The 15,456-nt window shown below is 36.0% G+C and overlaps 1 protein-coding gene and 1 pseudogene across 2 annotated transcripts; one reads left to right on the top strand and one right to left on the bottom strand.

Moving 5' to 3' along the window:
* The first annotated feature begins 4,266 nt into the window (after positions 1–4,266).
* Positions 4,267–8,552, top strand: LOC141847671 (uncharacterized). Of its 2 annotated transcripts, XM_074735734.1 has the most exons (7): positions 4,267–4,357; positions 4,497–4,586; positions 6,176–6,661; positions 7,129–7,213; positions 7,353–7,522; positions 7,744–8,015; positions 8,250–8,552. In XM_074735734.1, exons 3-7 carry the CDS (start codon positions 6,286–6,288, stop codon positions 8,418–8,420), a joined length of 1,074 nt encoding a protein of 357 aa, XP_074591835.1. In that variant the 5' UTR covers positions 4,267–4,357; positions 4,497–4,586; positions 6,176–6,285; the 3' UTR covers positions 8,421–8,552. The 2 variants fall into 2 exon arrangements, with proteins under 2 accessions (XP_074591835.1, XP_074591836.1); XM_074735735.1 differs by lacking the exon at positions 4,267–4,357 and having other exon boundaries at positions 4,368–4,586; positions 7,353–7,507.
* A 3,136-nt stretch (positions 8,553–11,688) lies between these two features.
* LOC141847943 (phototropic-responsive NPH3 family protein NPY1-like) lies at positions 11,689–14,895 on the bottom strand (annotated as a pseudogene).
* Between the last annotated feature and the right edge of the window lie 561 nt (positions 14,896–15,456).

Here is a 15,456-nt window from a genome sequence, read left to right on the forward strand (position 1 = left end):
TTGAATCACTTCATGCATATGGTGTCGTTTTTCTAGCATCTCGGCCATTGAAATCTCGAGCTCCTGGTGGATACGTTCTTTGGCAGTGTTAAGCTCCGCCATGGCCTACTTCTTTCATTTCACTGATCTAAATCAATGTAAGGAGATGGTTATTTCTCCAATGCAAGAAAGTGACACCTTCTTAGCCATAGAGGTGAGCAAAAATTCGATTAAATCGAATAAATCGATCAAATTAAATCGAATTAAAAATTCGGTTCGGTTATTTCGGAAGTTCGGTTATTTTTTTATAAAAATTAGTTAATTCGATTAATTCGGTTCGGTTTCAATTTGAAATTTTCTTATTCGGTTAAACCGAATTAATTAAATTAGAAAAATAATTTATAAATTTTAAGTAACTAAACTTATAAATCCGTAATTCATTAATAAAAATTTTATAATATTAAAAAAAAATCGGGTAATTCGGTAGAAAACCGAATTAACCGATAAAATATCGGTTCAGTTTTTATTAGAAAATTCGATCGATTTAGTTGGTTTGAAAAAAATCGGTTTATTTAATTTTTGATTAATTCAATTTGATTCGATTCAATTTTAACCGAATACTCACTCCTACTAACAACTGAAGCTTGGCATTTTTGTAGTGTGGCTGAAGCTTAGCATCTTTGTTGTAACACAAATATGCTGAACATTAGACTCTAATACGAATTATCACAGACTCATTTTTAGCAACACTCAGATAATTTATTCTTACAAAATTGCTAGGCATAAATTGAGGGTAGATCAAAGATTTAAAAAAAAAACCAGTAAATTTGAAAATTTGTAAAGCTACCTTGAAAATTAGTGGGGTGGGATATGACATATTGGTAGGCGCTTGTACAGAGGGTTATTACGTTTGTTTGTGGTTGTACGTTGGCTATCAGAAATCTGATCAGAGAATTTCTTAATTGGATTAAGACGCCAACGACAACAAAGGATTTCCAAAGCACAACTTCAAGCACACGTAACATTCCCAAGCAGATCGATCAAAGAAAACCACGAACATAACCTAAGTTTTCTTCTCGATCTTATATATATAAGACCCAACACCCCATGTGATATAGCTTCAAAAATACATTTATTACTCTAATTCCTCGATCTTGTTCTCTGTCACCAGCCGCTTCCATCCAGCAGTTAATACGATTTTTTTCTCAGAAGTGCCGAACCGGCCACAGCCTTCCAGTACAATCTATGGAGATCGTCTGAGACTTTTTGCAAATACTACAATGCAACAACTTTACAAACGAGTTCAATGATATCTAAAGAATTAATATTGATGATTACTCAAAGTTGGACTTTGGCCGGATCAACGTTATAAGATCGGAGTATCCAGTCAAATCTGAAATTGGTTCGTCCTTGTTCCACACGCCGTTCTGAGACACCTTGGGTTGACACGTCAAGCATCAGCAACAAACGACATTGATTAACAAAAGAATGGAAAGAAAGCACGAATACGAAGAGGACTAGAATCAAACAAATAGTTTAAGAGGGACAGACCTTGCCATTGTTATCCATCTATATCCGACAAGAAACATCCATTCGAGTCTGTAAATTGATATTCACGGCGAATCATACGACGTACACATGACTCACGCTACGACAACAGGCCGAGCCCATAAATACTATTGGCTTTGTTATATATTATTAGTGACCTAACTGTACACGCATTTGACATTTGTGACGCGGCTTTCCAATATTTCGTTTTATTTCCCTTTCTTTTTAAAGATCTCGGATTATTATTATTATTATTATTATTATTATTATTATTATTATTATTTGAAACGAGAAGCTCATGGCTTTACTTTATATTTGCAACAAAAGGTAATCATTAACGATTTACTTTATATTTGAGCCGTAGATAAGTAGTTGATGTCATTCGTGTAGTTAAATAGTACAATAAATTTCAATATTGGTAATTATTTTTCAAAAAGAGTAGGCTATCTTAATTAGTAAGAAGGAAAAGTAAAAAACCATCGGGACTAATTGATTTGGAGAAAATTAATGTTCACAGATTAGTGATCGTTTCTAATTAGCCAATTCTTTGGTATTATATTATGGAAAAACAACGTGGTTCCCAAAATCGAATAACACAGAACGGTTTATATCATTCGACGACATTTAATAAGTATGATCCAAAGATTTTATTTATTTTTAAATTAATTATTGTCTATTATAGTTTTGAATTTCGACTTTTTCTGTTATAATTTGTTTACTTTCTTTCTTTCTTTACCTTTTAGAATTTTTAGTGTATATTTAGTTGATATTTATAAGTTTTTAGTTTAATAATATTTTTGACAATATCATTTATTTTTTTTTATTTTCTGGTATTATTCTTAATCAATAGATTTTAGAATATTTTTAACATTCAGAATTCATACAATCTGTAGGATAATCACTATCTTGTCTCGCGTCAATTGATATCAGAGTTTATCAGATCCGATGAATGACCGTTGTGGTCGTAATCATTGTCGTGACCAACAAGTTTTGACTGAGAAAGTCTTGCATCATAAGTCATTTAAGACGGGGTTCTTGATCTATACAGAAAATTAAGTCATAAAATTAATTCAGCATATGGCGGCCCGAAATTTTGAAGGGTTTTCCTTATCCTAATGTTGATTTCACTTATCAAAACTCATATCATAATCGCAAAAGCTGTAGTAGAGAGGAATGGTATAGAGATATCAACTTATCAATTTATCTTCTCGAGTTTTCAGGTTACGTTTTGATATGAGGAATTCATTGATTGACTTAGTGAAGCGGAGGGAATCTTTTATTATGAGAAAGTGTTCAATCATATGAAAATTATATTGGTTGTCATCAAAATCAAAGGTCGAACATCAGCGTGATGGAAGCAGTTGTGGTGATCACGTGATAGACAGGTTAAAGCCAATATCATTGTTTGGGAGAAAATGAAGAAGAAAATGAAAAGACACTTTATTTCTTTATTTCTTTCGACTACACTTAGATTATTTTAAGACTTTATTCTTCTTCTTTTCGAAGACTAAGAGTCAATAAAACAGAGACAGATAATCCTAATTTCTTTTTTTTTTCTCCTCTAATGATAGAGACTTATCCAAAAAGCATGTGTTTTATATTTTAAGACCTTTCATATCTTAACTTTTACTTGCAATATTGATAAAATTTTATAATTTCCTTTCCTCTACATACATTATCTTTTTAAGAAGTGAATGTATTTTTATAACTTTATATATTTAATATTCATTCTTTTCTTTTTCTCTCAAATAACAGATAACACTAATGAACCTTCCATTCCTTCCTTTCCCTCCTTTTACTTTTCTTCTACTTTTGTTAATGAACCTTCTCTCACCTCATAGAGGTTACAATTTTAAAAGTTTATCAAGAATTATGATTTAGAACATTTCCCTTAACAACAAAATCTACCAATTTGCACATATATTTTCCTTAAAAGCACAATCTAGATTGACTTCACATTACAACACCAAATTTTCATTGTCATGATCAATGGCATGGCGATGTGTCCTTAATTAAGATTGTGCGACTTATCATAATAATATTTCCGTTAACAATAAAATCAACCAATTTGCACATATGTTCTCCTTAAAAACACAATCAAGATTGACTTCACATTACAACAGCAAATTTTCAGTGTCATGATCAATGGCATGGCGATGTGTCCTTAATTAAGATTGTGCGACTTATCATTTAATAATATTATGTATTAATCATATTCATCATTTTTCATTTAAATATTTCTACTGCTATTTCCATTAGAGGACGGAAATATCTAGTGAAGTTAATTTTTCTGTGAAAGCATCTTCAAGCGAGTTTCGCATATACTGATATACATTTCCTGTTCTGTGTGCGACGACAAGAATTAAAAAACATTAGTGTTTTTTAACAACTTTAAAATTAAGTGGAAACCATCAGTTTGTATTAAAATGATATTTCCTTGATCAATATCACAAAAGAGATAAGATGAATGACGTGGAAGGGACCCACTAGCTAGATGGCCTTCTCTAAGCGTCTATTAAAATATTATTTCAATTACTATACTTAATCAATCATGCTTTCATTGAGATTATTTTTAAAATAAATCTTTTTATGTGTTTGTTCGATTGTATGATTTATTTTTGAATAAATTCTAAACATCTTTATCGTTTACAAAAAAAATGATATCTGTTTTGCCGTGGCAGTCGACTCCACTCCTTCCGTTCTCCGTCCATCGTAGCGGTTCATCGTGGGGATGATGGCGTTTGACCGAGCGGTTTGGATTGGATCGGAATCTTAGAATTTAGGAATTATTATCAATATCTCCCTACTGATTCCGCCCCCAGTTTTATCTGTACGTTTTCTTTCCGTTCTTCCTCTCTCTCCAATCGTTTTGTTTTGTGCCCCTCGATTATCTCCGCGTTTCCTCTTCCTCTATCTCACTTTTCGCAATTGCTTCTTTTTTTATTATGATTCTTGTTTCTGCGGAGAAGGACAAATTCGATAGTCGGTTTTCTACACTTCTCTTTTGAAGCGAGGTATGCGCTTCGGATGCTATCCATGGGATGCTGATGGGGAACCAGGTAACTTTCTCTACATTTGCGTTTTATTGTTATTTGAAGGGAGGTATCCTGTTCATTAGCTTTGTTTTCAGTGGATCTTAGGTCGATTTCTCTTTTACTGTTAGATATGTAGTTATTTTACTTCAAAATGTTTGTTTCTCGCTCTTGAATCTAATTCAGTTCGTCGACGCCTCTTTGCTTGGCTCGCTTAGTTTTCTGGACCAACCATAAACTCCATGGCATGGGGCGTCTGAGTTGTAGGATTAATCTGGGACTAGCAATTTGCCATATGGACGCTAGATTTTGAGTTTCTATTTGCATTTATTTATTTATTTTTATTGAAAATTTAATTTGAGGGTTGCCAACGTGAAAAGGGGAGAAGGAAAAATAATTGACTGCTACATTATGGTATTGTAGTCGCTAGATCGCAATTCACTCTCAATTTGAGAAGAATTGAAATGATTTGATATAAACATCAATCCTAGTAGAAAGTTAGGACATGCCCTTTAATGGTCGAGAGAAGTTTGTTACACACTGCCCTTTAATGGTTTAGATAAACAAGATATTGTATTTTTCTATGGTCTTTCATTCTGATTAAAATATTGATTTGCCACATCAAAGGCTGTACTTCAATTTCATGGATTTGAGTTCAGGATTTCCGGTTTTCACTTCCAATAATTAGTAATCATTGACCGTCCAGATGGCAAAGTTGAAAGTACTTATGAAACTTCATTAGTTAGTTAGTTTAATTTTTTATTTGGAACATACTTCATCTGTCGAATCTCTATATTTCAGTTGTGTTTTTGTTTGGAAATGGATGGATTATATTTTATTTATTTTGAATATGAACCTTGTTTAACATTTACGTAGTTGTCATTAAATGAGAATCTTAGATAATTAAAGAGATTTATGACCTCATTATGCCCGGACATGACTTAACTATGAAAATTAAATGGTGCACAATATTTTCTTGCAGAAGAGATCCACAAACTGATAGTCTTACTTTATCTTCAAAAGTCAACAACAGTAACATAACTTAGACTAATGGAAACAATCTCTATAAGTTGAAACTCGAGCAGGTTTGCAGTTTATACCTTTTACATAAATTCTTTCATGCACTCCCTATTTCAAAATGTTAAATGTACCAACTAATTGAGAGCATTACTGAGTAGGATTGACCAAAACAAGGAATCAGGACAAAATTTGAATTTCAAAATATGATGTAATTTTGAATTCTAAAATTTGGCTTTGAATTGTTTGGTAATTATCTTGTTTGGTTTTCTGTCTTTTAATTTGTTAGTCAATTAATGGAAATTTGCTTGGTTCGTAATTTTTGTATGGTCCAGTTTATAGAAGAGTCGCAGTGTCTCATGTAATAATTAAGAATTTGCTCATTCAATTCTACGTGTGTAGATTTCCTCTGTGTGAGAATTCTGCATACTATTACTAGCATGAGCATTCTAACGAATATCAGTTAAAGGTGCAATCTAATATTCACCCAGTCTATCTGTTATTCTACTCAACTAATTTCTGTGTTTATTTGTTTTTAGATTACAGAACATTGCAAATCTTCTATTATTTTCAGTGACATGTAATTGTGATTTCTGCAGGTTACCCTTTCATTTCCCATGGTGGTCAAACTAAGTTTTATCCAGCTGTATGATGATTGAGAGTGGCGGTGCTATAAGAGTTTGTGTAATACTGCTTGTATTCTAGTCAGATGGTATCAATAAACCTAGGTGTCCTCCATTATTTCCTGGATCATATGTATGGGGCATTTGTTCATCGAACCAAGTTAAGCACACCCTTTTTTTCAAAGGGATGGGGAGGAAGCAAGCTTGATTTATTAGAGAGCTTGGTGAAGCAGCTTTTCCCAGTATCTGAAGTTCAGAATTTGCCTCCAATTATGGTGCAGCCCATTTGGAAGATGGTTTGGGAGACAAAAAATGCATGCTTGAGAGAAGGTATTTTTAGGACACCTTGTGAAGAGAGATTGATCAGTGCATTACCTCCTGAGAGCTATAATGCAAGGGTTGCCTTCCTCGCACCAAAATTAGTCCCACCACAGAAAATGGCTTGTGTAGTTCATTTAGCAGGTATGAAGTTTTATTTTATTTATTTATTTATACTGTTTTTAAGAATGTTAGTTGCTAGCATCAAATTAAAAAAAAAAATTGTTCAACATGTTCAGTATGTGCAAAGGTGACACAACAATTTGCTTCACAAATATTTGTTTCACATGTAATTGGTTTGTCGTTTTCTTTTGAATATTTTAAAATAGCAAGATATCTGGTTGCAAAATGGAGTATTTAGGTCATAATGGTGAAAATATAAATGAGTCCATGTGCAATTTCTTACTGAGGAGGATGCTACAACAAATTCATTTGTAGTATCACAAAAAACTGAAGGCCACCCCTATGTACAGCAAATCAGAAGTCACAAGAATCAACCTTCATTAGTATCTCTCTTGATATGGTGTTTGATCAACATAACTTCAGTTTGCCAAGTTTTTGAAGATCCTTATATGTTCATTTTTATAATTTAACTTGATCGTGGCTCATAGGTACTGGAGACCATACATTTGAGAGGAGGCTGCGTCTCGGTGGACCACTGTTGAAACAGAATATTGCAACTATGGTGCTTGAGAGGTAAAACATTTTTAAAGTTCCACATTAAAAGCCAATAGAAATATTCTTTGATCCCTATATGTAAATGACTTCCAAAGTTCCAAAATGCAAAACACAATTGTCTTATATTTTGGGTTAAACCAAGTGAAATGTGCTGCAGCCCATTTTATGGCCTCCGACGTCCTAGATTGCAGCATGGTGCAAAGCTTCTTTGTGTCAGTGACTTGCTACTTCTAGGAAGAGTAACTATTGAGGAATCACGTGGTCTGTTGCACTGGCTAGAGGAAGAAGCTGGATTTGGCAAGACAGGCATATGTGGGTTGAGCATGGGTAAAAGAAGCAAATTAAGAGTTGTGCTTTGTCTTGTAATGGATGAATATAACGTTGTACATATGCCTCATATTATCAACAAAGACTCTTGCATTGAAATATTAGATTGATTTCTTATTTAAAATTTATAGTGAATTCTGATTTTAAAAACAATAGATTTGGATGGTTATTTCCTCTAATACATTCACTGGATCTAATGCAAAGCTTTTCTGTGAGGGTAGGTGGGGTTCATGCTGCAATGGTAGGATCTCTTCATCCTAGACCAATTGCCACATTGCCATTTCTTGCTCCCCATTCTGCTGTTGTAGCTTTCTGTGAAGGGGTCTTGAAATACGCCACAGCATGGGAAGCACTTAGAGAAGATGCTGAAGAGGAGACTGGAATGACTCTAGAACAAGCCAAACAGCGGTTACGGTCTGTGTTATCGCTCACTGATGTTACAAGGTTTCCAGTTCCCAAAAATCCCAAGGCTGTCATTTTTGTAGCTGCTACAGTAAGCTCTATTTCATCATAAAGAGTTCTGTCGTTTTTTGTTTCCTTTGCTGATGTTTCTCAAAAATCCAACGGACTTGTTGTTCCAATATGTTTGTGAAGTTAAATTGTTTGTTATGCTTTGCGCTATGGTCCGTTATCTTGCTTGTTCTTTTTGTCACTTGATCTCATTTATGGAACATATTAATGCTGATTAATTCCTTAATGATTTTATTTTCATGGATAATAAAAATAGGACGATGGGTATATTCCTAAACATTCAGTTTTGGAGCTTCAAAAAGCATGGCCTGGATCAGAAGTGAGGTGGGTGACAGGTGGTCATATTTCATCGTTTATTCTTCACAATGATGCTTTCCGCAAGGCAATAGTTGATGCCCTCGGTAGATTGCAGTGGAGGGTATCCTGATTCACAATCGTCATCATCAAATATATTTGCATTTGATTTCTTGTTGTATAAATTGTACTTGTAAAAGTTCTTTCTATAACGTATCTCATTGAAAACAATTGCATATTTGTGAGTTTACATTGTTTTTGATTAGCATTCATTTGGTTGAACATTATATATATATATATATATATACATACATACCTAAACTCTAAAAGCTATGATCATGAAACCAGCGGTGATTTACACTTTTCAAAAAGGGTGATGTTATTATTATACTTGTTCTGTGTCTGTAATGATGTTGTAATTATATGTGTACACTTGTAAAATTTCGTTTTAGAAAACAAGCTTTAATCTTCTATGATATAATTTGCATAAGTATGGTCAAAGTGAAGGTTGAAGTTTTAAAATAATAATATATTTGTTAAAGTAATTGAGTTGATTCGCTCTATAATTGTGTCTTGTTGTATTATATTTGTACTTGTGTTTTATTTTGAATCAAGTTATCACAATTTATCAAATATTACTGATTCTTGTTTTTATTGAGAAAAGAATTTATAAAATCATTTTCGAAATTGATACTTAATAAAATTTATAGTTTTAAAAAATGTTGAATTATAGATCACTACCGTAATGTTTCAACTCTAATTCTTTTAATTTGTTTTTGAATGTTTTATCACTGCAACAATAGATGCTTTTCGTTACCCCCAACAAAAAAAAACAGAGAGATGAAAGTACATGATCTCATAAAAAGAAGGCGGAGGAGAAACATACGGCATGCTAATGAGAAAATGGGGCATTAGCCAGCAAGAAGAAAATGGGAACGATAGAAAGCAGTACATTTATAATGTCGCAAGAAGAAAACATATAAAATTAGACAACAAAAAAAAACAGAGAGATGAAAGTACATGATCTCATAAAAAGAAGGCGGAGGAGAAATATACGGAATCCGTGATGGCGCAGGAGAAGATACTCACATTTTGACTTCTGTTAAATTAACCCACAAAACATTTTGACTTCTGTTAAATTAACCCACAAAACATTAATTAGTAACAAGAAGATAAGAGCGAAAGTGATTAGCTCGCCTTCTCAAATTTCGACGAATCAAAACCATAAACCATCTGCCTCTGTAAAGCTCGTATCTTTCCAATCGCCATCGGCAAGGCAATCCATGATCAGCACCGAGCACTGCCAGCCAAGGAGATCAACGGCGATGACACAGAGAGAAGTGAGCGCGCAACGTCATGACACAGAGAGAAGTGAGCACGCAACGTCAACAGAGCGCAACAGAGCGCGCAACGTCATGACACAGAGAGAAGTGAGCACGCAACGTCAACAGAGCGCAACAGAGCGCGTAACGTCATGACACAGAGAGAAGTGAGCACGCAACAGAGCGGCAGCGACCTGGCCAACAGAGCAGCAACCCACAAAACATTAATTAGTAACAAGAAGATAAGAGCGAAAGTGATTAGCTCGCCTTCTCTCACATGATGCTCAGTCATTCAACACACTCTCTGCTTAAAGCAGTCCTGCAATGCAATGCAGAAAGACCAGCCGACAACCAGCTGCTTAAAGCAGTCCTCTCCTCTCCTCTCCCGAGACTCCAACTCTAGTTCTATGTTCTAACTCACTCGCTCTGTTTATATCAGTCATTCCTAGCCTCCACTGTTCTTCCTCGGTGAACTCACAGGCCAGTAGTCAATCAAACATGGTCAACATAGTGGAGAACAAGCTCATCACCGCCGGCTCCACCGAATCACCATCAAAGTCATCAGCCAGGTGATATCTGCTCGAACAACATATATAAAAATCATTGATAATCTAATTTGCCTCTGTTAAGAGATCTGAGAGGGAAGTAAAATGTTTGGTAGGATGGTAGTTACTTGCTCGGGAGTTTGATCTTCTCCGACCTTCCGGTCAAAGGTGAAGGACAATGACTTGCGCTCGAGGCCCTTGCGCTCCCAGAACAGCTCCATCGCTTTGCCCAGTTTCGTCGTCCGGCTCATCTTCATGCTGAGGTGGTTACCATCTGTTCTGCGAACGCAAAGGCCTCGAGCGCAAGTCATTCCTTCACCTTTGACCGGAAGATCAGAGAGAAGATCAAACTCCCGAGTAATCTCCTCGGCTGGCAGTGCTCGGTGCTGATCATGGATTGCCTTGCCGATGGCGATTGGAAAGATACGAGCTTTACAGAGGCAGATGGTTTTGATTCGTCGAAATTTGAGAAGGCGAGCTAGCTAATCACTTTCGCTCTTATCTTCTTGTTACTAATTAATGTTTTGTGGGTTAATTTAACAGAAGTCAAAATGTGAGTATCTTCTCCTGCGCCATCACGGATTCCGTATATTTCTCCTCCGCCTCCTTTTTATGAGATCATGTACTTTCATCTCTATGTTTTTTTTTGTTGTCTAATTTTATATGTTTTCTTCTTGCGACATTATAAATGTACTGCTTTCTATCGTTCCCATTTTCTTCTTGCTGGCTAATGCCCCATTTTCTCATTAGCATGCAGTACTGTGGATGCTCAGCAGACCTTGATATATATCTATCATCTAGGTGTTGGGGGTAACGAAAAGCATCTATTGTTGCAGTGATAAAAAACATTCAAAAACAAATTAAAAGAATTAGAGTTGAAACATTAAGAATGAATATTTTAAAGTTTGATTTTTAAATAGGTATAAATTGTATTTTAAATTTAATTGATAGATGAATTAGGAGAAATATCGACATTTTAATAAATAAAAAAAACCATACCGTGACATCACGTGCTCTGATGGTTCACAATACTTCAACGGGCCCTGCTCAAAAATGCTGGCCCCATGTGGCATGTCCGCGTGATCAAAGGGCTACTTCTTGGTGCGTTGATCATTTAGCAAAGTGTTATGAAATCTTGCACATCGAAGAGCATTTAACATTCACCATGCATCGAGAAGGCGAATGAAGAGAAAAAAAAATGCTCGACAAGAGGGAAGTCTAGCTAGCTGAAAAAGTTTCTTGAACTACTTTACGCCATTTGGGAAGGCGAGCACAAAAGACCCCATATATTGAAGTAACATAATCTACATCTCATCATTTGTTCAAAGTTATGATGAAAAGCCATCCTTAGACCATTTTCTATACCATCCCGAAAAGTAAACAAAGGAAGCAAAGCCGAGGTTACATAGTGAACACAAAAATTACAATATCTTTTTAACTTGATTGAAAGGCAGCAATGAAAGACAATGACAACAGTAATATCCATGACGATTCAAAATAGAGAGCTTTTCCTCTGCTCATAAATTCCCTTCAAGTAAACAATTTTTTTTATCACCCTCTTCTTAATGATCCAAAACACAAACTTATATACAATCTAACTCCACAACATATATATTTTTTATTTTTTCCCCTCATGAAATAGAGTATCTGACGTGCCTTGATGAACTACAAGACTTAGCTTCTCCAGGCTTCATAGAGACGGGAGGGCTCTGTGAGCTCCCTGATGTCTCAGAGCTCTTGACTGTCTCCACCTTCACTGCCCACAACAACCTCCTCGACCTTGACGGCAACAGCAGGCTACTGCCGCCCTTCTCGCTCATGCTTTTGCTGCTTTTGTTGTCGCCACTTAGACACTCATCCACCTTTATCTTCAAGCTCCCTAGCTGCTGCTTCAGACTACAATGGTGGTCCGATACAAGTCGCCCGTCCCACTCTTCTTCCATGGTTGTTCGAGATGCTAAAGCGTTAACGGATGGAGCTTGGACGCTCCCGGATTCCTTCGACTGCTCGAAGAAGAGGACTTGAACGACAGTCCGAAGTGGCAGTTGCTCATTTTGCGCTGCGTGAACACAAGCTTCGGACGAAAGTTTCTTGACATCCATCAAGTTGCAAATCCTCTTTTTTTCAGCTTTCATCAAGTTCGGATGTTCCTAAGGTATTTGAAAGAGTCGATAATGCTAGAAAGAACTAATTGCACCATATTTATGTAACTAAATCACAATATTCTATAATTAAATATCTTTAGTGCGATTAAACCTATTCAACATGTGATCATAACATGAACAAATCACAAAATTGATATCGAAACATAAAAAATTTAGACAAGAACAAGTAGAAAGTTCTCAAGCACGTACTATACCTTCAAATAGATATCAATGGCTGTGTACAATCCATCATGAACTGATCTTGCTGAACCAGGAATCGACTGTGCAAGCTTAGTAAATCTAGAAATCGATAAATTGAGATCGTTCGCTACTTCCGAGAGATAGCAGTCAATCAATTTCCCCAAAGCAACCAAAGCTTCATTCTCCAAACTAATCTCCTTGATTCTGTTTCCATTCTCATCGACAAAGCTGCTACCAATATGCATCGTAAACTTATCCACGAGACTTTGCACCAGATCAACATCATACATTATACCACCACATGATTTCGAAGGAATCAGCAGACTTTTAACTGAAGCTTTGTGCAACTGAATGCTGATTCGATCTATAAGTTCCTCCTTCAATGCGTCTCTGTCTCCAATCAAGATCACCACTTTTAGCAATTTGAGTAGAAACCTGAACACACTGAGCACTTGTCAGGGGGCAAGAGCGAGATAATGGTTTCCACTACAATCGTATTCTTTTTAGTGTGCTCACTGTCATTGACCAACGCTTCATAAGAATCGGGCAACCATCGAGCCGCATATGCCTTAAGGGACTCCCCTATCATGTCTGAGGACATCTTCCCTTTTGATTTCACCGCAACCATTACTCTCTTATAAAGATCAACATCCAACTCACACAGATCCTCCACCCACCAGTCACTGGGAACTCTGTGTATCCCTTGTGGGGTCTCAAATATTTCATTAGATGCCCTCAATTTCCTGCTGTAGGTGTATGGCCAATTGACATTCATGGAATCGACCAATGTTTTTGAAGCAATGCATTCAATGCACCTTCCTACAATCTTCAGTTCTTCGGACCAAGGCAGCAATGACTTAGTCATCTGAAAAACAATGATTGAATCTTTCCAACTTTGTAACACGCTTGTGTTGAGGAAAACCTCAAGTTTGTGTATCAGATTCCCTTTCTCGACACCTTCATCCATCTCTAGGTACTCCGCTGCACATCTTGCAGCAATAACATTGTAGGCATTCAGAGTCACAGTGATGCCATAGCAAAATTTTGCACAAATCTCAAACGTACCCGGTCCACCGGGGAAATCATGTAAGATTATTTCATCTGATCTATCTTCAGCAACCTCGAGTACTAACCGTTGCAACCGGTTGCTCTTTGCTAAAAGAGGAAACTGTATGGACATGAATATATGAGCATGATGATGAGCACCAAGTCAAAAATCAAATACAAATCAAAGTCATCACAAATTATTGACATGAATAGAGAACTTTGGTCATAAACAGTTAAACTATGAAAATATGATTCTAAAAAGATCCAACTGTGAAAAGGTCATGTTAATATATTAAAGGATAAACCTAACTGCTTTGCCATTAACTCAATAGACATAGAAACTTTGTGCTTGTTTACATGAGAAGAGGGAGACAAAAGTAGATGCAAGAGGTGAGGGACAACTGTGGGGGGCGGTCTAAGTCCCTAACGATCATGCAGTGTTCATGCCCCCCTCGACATGATTTGTTCACACGGTAGATTGATTAAGAATCGAACAGGGTAAATGATCACATTCTCTTGTTTGCATATCCTCCATCCGGGTGTAGTTCATCCAAAGGTAAAGGTGTAAGGTGTAATAAATAGTCTTAATTGTAAGCTAATTTTCAATAAACTTAAACAAGGCATTATAGGTTTATAATCCTTCATTTTAGATGAAATGAAAACAATTGAAAGAGCTGTTTAAACCATTCACTGAACTAAGCAAAGTAACTGACCTTGTGCAAGTAAAACCTTACTTCATCAACATGTACAATAATATCAGTTGGTAGCTCAGACATCACAAACCTGCATGAGTTTGTTATCAGTAACCAAAGAGAGAAGAAAAAAAAACTTTTTCAAGCGCAACATAGCGAGGATGTTTCGAAAGGTTCAGACGCATGTTTTCCAATTTTTTGAGCGTTTAACAGGTATACCCTCACTTGATTTCTAATACAATTTACCTTCGTAAAAAAATATAAAAAAAAAGAAATAGAGAAAAAATAACAAAATTAGATAGGGAGCTCTATTGCTTTTTGAAACCCTGGTATATTTTCCATCCTATTTTCTATCGGAGTAAATGGACAATAATCTTTTCCTTTATTAACTTAGCCAAGATGTCTGTTTCAAATCACCAAAAAACTATCAAACCAGACGAACAAGGAGAACAATTACATTAGGCTAACAATGTACTTTGCTCTGCTGACGCAAGAACACCAACAGAAAAAGAATAAACGCAAAAAAATCATGAAATTGACATCAAGAAATGATTTTGATGACAAGGACGATGGCGAATGACGAAAAAGATCAAACCTGATGCGTCTACCCTCCGATCGGAACGCGTCCGGCTTCGATCCTAGCTTCATAAACTTCATCTTCTCCGGATCCGCCACCACCGGAAGAACCCTCTCCGACCTCAAGCGCTGCCCACGCCTTAAAACACTCTCCCGCACGCCTCCTACTCCACCCTCCTCAGAAATCACAGCCTACTCAATTTAATCCGATTAATTCATCCTTCTCGATATCGCTGCCCCCGCAGCGCTCTGCCAGTCTGCCTCGCCATGTTGCTTTGCTCTCGCTTCGTTCTCACATACTCCTGCTGTTAATTGCAGTCTCTGGTGCTCGGCACCGAGAGAGAGAGAGAGAGACAATGGGTGTGTGTGGGGAAGAGGAGAAGAATAGAGTGTCGTGCAGAGCTGGTCTTGGTTGAAATTATAATTTTTTTTACATTAGATGAGACAAACTATGATTAAATTTAATTCTTATACCATTTGATAAAGGATGAAATTTTAACCTTCCTAAATTTTATAATACAATCAATTTCATCTTTAAAAAAAACTCCAAGCTTATTTCTAAATGCAATTAAAATGAATTGTATAATGAGATTATAACATTAAGAGCTTTCATAAGTTGGGACATCATCCAACTTGATACTG

The sequence above is a fragment of the Curcuma longa genome, chromosome 16, assembly GCF_044706935.1.
Source record: "Curcuma longa cultivar G26 ecotype Majalengka, Jawa Barat chromosome 16, ITB_CL_G26_1.1, whole genome shotgun sequence".
Classification (NCBI taxonomy): domain Eukaryota; kingdom Viridiplantae; phylum Streptophyta; class Magnoliopsida; order Zingiberales; family Zingiberaceae; genus Curcuma; species Curcuma longa.

Excerpts from the sequence above, each read along its gene's own strand:
- LOC141847671 (XM_074735734.1), top strand. The coding sequence starts at position 6,286 with ATGGTATCAATAAACCTAGGTGTCCTCCATTATTTCCTGGATCATATG. Across the intron at positions 6,662-7,128 it reads TTGTGTAGTTCATTTAGCAG|GTACTGGAGACCATACATTT; the intron begins GTATGAAGTTTT and ends CGTGGCTCATAG. Across the intron at positions 7,214-7,352 it reads GCAACTATGGTGCTTGAGAG|CCCATTTTATGGCCTCCGAC; the intron begins GTAAAACATTTT and ends AATGTGCTGCAG.